A 6,998-nucleotide genomic window follows, 5' to 3' on the forward strand; every position below is an offset into this window, starting at 1 on the left:
CCAGCGCACAGGAGCCACCTGGGAGAAGATGGAAGGCTTGAGTGCGGCTGCCGCGGCCACCCCCTCCCCACAGATCTGCCCAGGGCTCTTGAGGGGCAGGCCCGGCGCTCTGGAGAAGCCGGCCCAGTGTGGACGGTGGGCCCGCGGAAGGAGGGGCTGTGGTGGGGTCGGGCTGGGGGAGGCCACACACAGGCGCTTTGGGGGAAGGAGCATCTAGAGGGGCCTCCGGCTGTGTTGGGGTTTGAAGTGTAGCGGAGCAGGCCTTCCTTGGAGCAGAAACAGCAAGAGTGAAGGCAGGCAAGCGGAGAGGTGGGTGTGCTTGTGGCCCCCGGAGTTCTGAGAGGCGGGAGCCCTGAGAGCTGGGGATGAGAGTGGAGAGGTTGGGCGTGGGGGTGCTGCCAGCCCGCTCGTCCCTCCCACCCGGCCCCAAGCTGTCAGTCCCTTCCTCTCACACTTCCCTGCTTGGCCTGGGGCAGCTGCCTGTTCATGGATGAGGCCGGAAGCCCTGCTCCCCTGGGAAGCCCCCCAAGCCCGTGCTGCCCTGCGAGGCTGCCCCAGCCTTCTCCTGCCCAGCACCATCTCCCTACCTTCCCTCCCGTCCAGCCCCGTCCGGGAACACACGCCGGGAGGACAGCGGCCGCCTCTGTTCCATCTCCACCCGCTGGGGCCTGAGGATGAAGCTGAGCCCGCCGCCCTGGCCCCTGTCCTGTGTCCTCGTGGTGAGTAGGGATGGTACTGGGGGAGGCGAGTCCTGAGCCCTCAGGAGCCTCGTGCCGAGGTGGGTGCTGGGGTCGGTTACGCAGCCCTTCCTTTGAGGAGCAGAGACAGTCTGGCCCGCTCCTCTCCTGGTGCCTCTGGCCTCCCAGTGCTTGGCACGAGCTGGAACCAGGTCTGGAGCCTGAGGAGGTCCCTCACGCCCCCCATGTGACATTCCCTCTGCCCGTTTGGGCAGCTGGCTCGACTCTGCACCTGTCCCAAGCTGGGGCCCCATCAGAGGACTGGAGGAGGGGGATTCAGGGTAGATAGTTCTTCACACCTGGAATGGGAAAAGAGGGCGCTCCAAGAGGAATGGGTGGGATACAAATTGAGAAGATCCTTCCCTTGGGACCTGTCATGCCCTCTGTGGGTGCCAGGCTGTGAATGAGCCAGCCTTGCATGGCAGGGAGGTCATGGAGGAGGATATGGTCCCAGAGCCTTGGCCAAGGGCCCAGAAGCACCCCTGTAGCCCCGGCCCCAGGGATGGTGAAATGAGGCTGGTTAATGACATTCTCAGCTGTGATGTGGGGGCGAAGGCAGCAAGCAGGAAGTGGGGCGGAACTTGAGAGAGGAATTCGGAAGAATGTCCTCCTCATCATCCAGGATAGCTCAAAGGGTGTGACTCAAAGACCCGAGGGTTCGAGAGCCTGACCTGGCCCTGTCGGGGTCTTTCTGGCACTTTCCAGAAGCAGATGTGTTCCCTTCTCCCCTGGGCAGTGGCAATGCATCAGGGCTGAGGCAGGCAGATTGGACTTGGGGCACAAGGGATTGCGGCTTGAGGGTGCCCCCGAAGCCTGGGGGCGGCCCCATAACCGGAGGCCCCTGTGCCTGGGGCAGCGGACAGCGGGCCCGGCGCTGCCATGCCCTGGTGCTTCCTGCCCTGAGTGTGTCCTGCCCTGTGCCAGGGGCGGCGGGCAGCGGGTTGGTGGGCCCGGCGCCGCCTTCCCCGGTGCTTTCTGCCCTGAGTGTGTCCTGCCCTGTGCCCTTCCAGCTGCTGCCCTGGCCTCTGGCCACTGCTACGTCGACAGCCCCTCGGCAGTGCCCACCCGGGCAGGAGCCCAATGTGGTGAGCTCGCCCTGCCCGTCGGCCTCTCCTGGGAAGACTGTCGAGGGCTGGGGCAGGGACTCAGGCCTGGCTTCTGGCTCTGTTCTCACTCTTTCCCTCCTGCAGGAACCGGGGCGGGGCACATTATGTAGGTCCTGCCCCCCAGGCACCTTTTCGGCTTCCTGGGGCTCTCGGCCGTGCCAGCCCCACTCACACTGCAGCTCTCGAGGGAGGCTCGAGGCCCAGGGGGGCACGGCAACGCAAGACGCACTATGTGGAGACTGCCAGCCTGGGTAAGCCATGGGGTGGAGCGAGGGGGCTCATGACCAGGCGGCCAGGACTTGAGATCCTGGGGTCCCAGCCGCACTCGCCCCTGAGTGGGCCCCAGACTTCCCATCTGTGATTGGAGTGGGTCGGGACCGGTGAGGGTGCCTGTGGGGAAGGTCCAGCCCCTCTGAGGATGGCCTTTGGGCTTCAGTAACATCTTCCCTCCCTGCAGGTGGTTTTCCCCCGCAGAGGCCCTGGGTGTCCCCTGCCAGCCGTGCGCCCGGACCCCCCTGGGTGGCCGCAGCTGTCACGGTGAGTGCAGACAGGGGCTAGGACGGGTGGGGGTGTGTGGGAAGGGTTCTGGCGAGCTTGAGCCTGAGGGCCCCTCTGCGTCCATCTGGGGCAGTGGGATCCTCACTCCCCTAGCCCAGGCTATCCAGCGGGATGTGGCCACTTGGTCCGCTGGCTGTCTCTTCTCTCTCCATCTCCGAGGGGCAGAGATTGTCCAGCAGGTGCTGTCACAGCTGGGGGCTCACGTCCCAACCTGTCTCCTCTCCTTCCTTCTCCCCCTCAAAATGACCCACATGGACGAGTGTGAGCATACACACTCACACGCGTGCACCTCCTCTCACCCGTGGAGTTGGTCGCTTTCTGAGGACACTAACCCGTGGGCCAGGCTTGTGGAGAGGCAGGATCTGGTGTCCCTGTGTACACCATTGCCTTTTGTTTACCCCTCTGGCCTAGATGGGGGGCTCAGGGTCTAGCCATCCTGATGGTCAAGTGGCCAAAAAGGAAGGGGCTGAGCTGGCCTTGGCTTCCCCAGCGTGGTGGACGGTGGGTGGCTGTGGACCTGTCAGTGCCACAAACCCTACCCCTGCCCCATGGCTCAGCCCTGGGCCTCGCTGAGTGTCTCCCTCTCTGCCTCTGTCCTGCCTCCGTCCTCTGTGGTGCTCAGAACGGGGGCGACGGGCCCGACGTGCCCGACGTGGCGTGGAGGTGGCCGCAGGGGCCGGCAGTGCAGGGGAGACGCGGCAGCCTGGGAACAGCACGCGGGCGGGCAGCCCCGAGGAGACGGCTGCCCAGTACGCGGTGATCGCCATCGTTCCCATCTTCTGTCTCATGGGGCTGCTGGGCATCCTGGTGTGTAACCTGCTCAAGCGGAAGGGCTACCATTGCACGGCCCAGAAGGAGGTCGGGCCTGGCCCCGGAGGCGGAGGCAGTGGTGAGCCCACGCGAGGGTCGAGTGGGGAGGCCAGAGGGCCTGTGTTGGCCCAGCCTAGCTCAGCTTGGGGTCACCTGAGGGGCTCTACTTGGCCTGGAAGGGTGATCAGGAGAGCTTCCTGGAGATGCAGCACATTGGCAAACTGATAAAGTGGAAGGAAGGCTGAGATGGCCCAAGGTGGCAGCTGGGGCAGAACAGGCAGAGAGGAGGTCAAGGGGTTGCAGCGGGATTCCCTCCCAGCTGGAGGAGTGTGGACCCCTTTGGGGCTGCCGTTGTGTGTGTAGTTCAAAGGTTAGACTGCCTCCTGGGTACTCAGGGTGACCTCTGGCCTCTGGCCTGAAGGGCTGGCAGGGCACCTGACCTGGACAGGCACCATGAGAGGCTCTGGTTTCAGCTCCAGGCTGTGGTTTGAGTTACAAGCACTGGAACCAGAGGGAAAGATGTTCCTCCTGCCCTTCCCCTAGGGCCCTGGGGCCCTTTCCTTTTTTCCCTCCCGCCCCACCCCCCACCCCCACGCTGTCCCCTGAGAGCCAGCAGGGCAGGGCCTCTGCATGCATACAGTTCTGTTCACAGAACATAGTGGCCAAGTCAAGACTGAATCGTGCCTCCCATGCCAGTCCCCTTTCCAGCCCCTGACTCTGCAAGGCCAGGATGGGGACAGGACGGGAACTTTGGGCAGGCCATTTAGCCTGGAACCGCACTGTTTTCCTAGCCTAGGACTCCCTTTAACTGGCTGGCTGCTGCCTGGGCGCAAGTCCTAGGACTCTGCTGCTGGCCCAGGACTGATTGTTTGGCCCATTCTCGTGCCCTTGAGGTCTGGGCCCTTGGTTAGTTACGAAGAAGACAGGGCGGAGTGACAGGCCCAAAGACAGAGTGTGACAGGCAGTGTGTTGGGGCTGGCGGGGGTTCTGGGCAGAGAGCCCGCCCACAGCTCCCTGAGGCTGAGGAGAGGGCAGGCCCTGGGAGAGGCTGGCCCCCATCCCATACACTGTGTGCAGGATGGTGGAGTTCAGAGGGCCCTGAAACCGCTCAGCACCTGGGGCTGCCGGAGCGGTGGTGCTGAGCAGTGATGGTGGTAACAGCTCAGAGCCAGAGCTGAGGCGCGCACACCCAGGCCTGGGGCGCCCTCTGCTGCCAAGTCCTGGCGTAGCCGGCGAGCAGGAGAGGGTCCCACCCACTATCTTCCCTGGAATCCTGGTGGTTCTCTCTCTCCTCCAGGGACCAGCCCTGCCTGCCGGCCTGAGGACACCAGTGAGGACACCATCGGGGTCTTGGTGCGCCTGATCACAGAGAAGAAAGGTGAGGAGGGAGATCTGGCCCCATCCCCGCGCCGAGCGGTGCTTTGCCCCTCCCGCCGGCGTGCCTCGGGCAGCCTGGCCCTCTGACCGGCATGGCTGGCGGTGCTGCCCTTTCTTGCTCGGTGAGCTGGGGAGGAAAAGGCACACAGCCGGGGCTGGGGAGGGGTGAGTGGGCAGGGGTTGGTGCGGGGGCGGGCCCTCCCTGGCTGCCCAGAGCCAGGTGCTGAGAGCAGCTGCCCACAGAGAATGCCGCGGCGCTGGAGGAGCTGCTGAAGGAGTACCACAGCCGACAGCTGGTGCAGACCGGCCACCGGCCTCTGCCCAGGTGAGCGGGCAGGCGGGCCCCCGACCGCAGGTACTCGGCCTGCCTCTGGGGACTCGCCCCTGGGGTGCGTTTCCTCTCCTGTCACTGCGGGGTCTCCTGGGCCTGCCCCACCCCGTGACCCTCCCGCCTGTGTTCTCCACAGGCTGTCGCCGGGCCTCCCCAGCATGCCGCACGTCTGCCCGCATCGCCAGCACCTCCACACCGTGCAGGGCCCAGCCTCACTCTCGGGCCCCTGCTGCTCCCGTTGTAGCCAGAAGAAGTGGCCCGAGGTGCTGCTGTCCCCTGAGGCCGCAGCTGCCACCACTCCTGCTCCCAGACTCCTGCCCAACCCAGCCAGGACCCCCAAGGCTGGACGCCAGGGCGAGATCACCATCCTGTCTGTGGGCAGGTGAGGGGGGCACAGACCACAGGTGACCCCCTGATGGCTGTTGGGGAGGCAGGGCTGTAGGTCGATCCGTGAGCAGCAGGTTTGGTGGCAACCCCACCCTTCCTGGTCTCAGTGGGCCTCTCTTTGCAGTGGGGGTGGCCAGGGTCCTCGCCCCGATAACACCTGAGCCCCCAAGACACCTAAGAGCCTGGCCACACATGGCCTAGAGTTGGGAGCCCGGCAGTGGGTGGGCAGACATGGGAGGGCTCAGGCTCTGATCCAGGAACTTGCTGTGCGACCCTGGCGGGTGCTGCGCTCTCCATGCCTGGGGATCCCCCTTAACAGGGGAAGATGGCACCACTGCTCCTCACAGGTTCCGTGTGGCCCGAATTCCTGAGCAGCGCGTGAGTTCAGTGGGCTCCGAGGTGAAGACCATCACGGAGGCTGGGCCCTCAGGGAGTGAGCTCCCCAACTCCCCACGACCTGGCCTCCCCAGTGAGCAGCGGGCACTTCTAGGAAGTGGTGGAAGCCACACTAAGTGGCCGAAGCCCCCAGCAGAAAACAAGGCCGAGGTGAGGACCCGAGTGGGAAGGTGTCTTGTCAGCACCTGGGCCACGTTCATGGCGGACAATGCAAGGGTGGAAGTCCAGAGGGCACTGGGCAGGGGCTGCTTTCTTGGAGCCAGAAGCCCCGACAGCTCTGACCCCTCACCCCTGTCCCCCAGGAGAACCGCTATGTGGTCCGGCTAAGTGAGAGCAACCTGGTCATCTGAGGGGCTGTCCCATCTGAGGACCCTGCAGCCCTGCCCTGAGCAGTTCCAAAGCCTTCCTGGAGAAGGTGGAGCTGCAGCTGGGCCCATGAGGATCCAGAAACGCCAGCAGACAAAACCGCCAAGGCCTGGAGGTTGGAGTGTCCACCCTGGTGAGGAGACAGGCAGGCCGGCCGGCGGGTGCTGTGTGCAGGAGCAGGTGGAAGGCCCCCCGTCCCTGCCACCCATTTCCCTCCCCGCAGGTCCCTGAGCCTGTGCCCTGCCCTGACCTCTGCTCCACCAGGCGGCTAGGCCTTGTGGTGGGGAAGGGCCCTCTGCCTGGCACCCCTGGCCCCACCCTTGCCTCTGTAGGGGACCGCTCCGTTCTTTTCTGACAGGTCCTATAAAGGACCTGGGCTGGGAGCTGAGTTCTGGGTTTTCATCTGGGGCAAGCCCCTGGCCATTACTGGGTCCCAGTTTTTTTTGACTGTGAAGTGGGGGTAGCAGCTTCGCGGCGCACAGGGCCTTCCCGCCTCGCAGGCTCTGGGCTGGGTTGTGGGGGTGGAGAGCTCGACTCCACGCCACCCCTCCCACTAGTAGCTTTATCTGACCCAGTTTTTGCTGCTTCAGGGCTTCCACCTTCAAGTCTCCCCCGGGGCTGCCTGAAAGTGGCTCTGCATATATAAGGGGCCTAATGCATGTGCCTGCCCCTGCTGTTTTTATTGAAACTGAAGAAACAGACTTGATCTGGGCAGGACTGTGGTGCAGAGCCCCAGCCACCGCCAAGACCTCAGGCGCTTCGGAGGGAAAGTGGTGTGTGTGACGGGGCTGGGAAGGGGTCTTTGGCCTCGGTGGTTTGTGTCCCTGCGGTGTTGGTGTCTGTCCCCTGGCCTGGGCAGTGCAGGCGACTGCCCCGCCTCCGTCTCCACGCTGGCTCAGCAGTCTCGTTATTTATGTGGGGCTGTGCAGG

The 6,998-nt window shown here is 64.7% G+C and overlaps 1 protein-coding gene across 1 annotated transcript; it reads left to right on the forward strand.

Annotated features, from left to right (window-relative positions):
- Nucleotides 1-674: 674 nt before the first annotated feature.
- Nucleotides 675-6,797, forward strand: RELT (RELT TNF receptor). The gene is made up of 10 exons (XM_068988713.1): nucleotides 675-719; nucleotides 1,748-1,822; nucleotides 1,928-2,094; nucleotides 2,301-2,362; nucleotides 3,024-3,290; nucleotides 4,509-4,589; nucleotides 4,832-4,913; nucleotides 5,056-5,301; nucleotides 5,654-5,852; nucleotides 6,005-6,797. Exons 1-10 carry the CDS (start codon nucleotides 675-677, stop codon nucleotides 6,050-6,052), a joined length of 1,272 nt encoding a protein of 423 aa, XP_068844814.1. The 3' UTR covers nucleotides 6,053-6,797.
- The last annotated feature ends 201 nt before the right edge of the window (nucleotides 6,798-6,998 follow it).

The sequence above is a fragment of the Capricornis sumatraensis genome, chromosome 16 (genome assembly GCF_032405125.1).
Source record: "Capricornis sumatraensis isolate serow.1 chromosome 16, serow.2, whole genome shotgun sequence".
Lineage (NCBI taxonomy): Eukaryota > Metazoa > Chordata > Mammalia > Artiodactyla > Bovidae > Capricornis > Capricornis sumatraensis.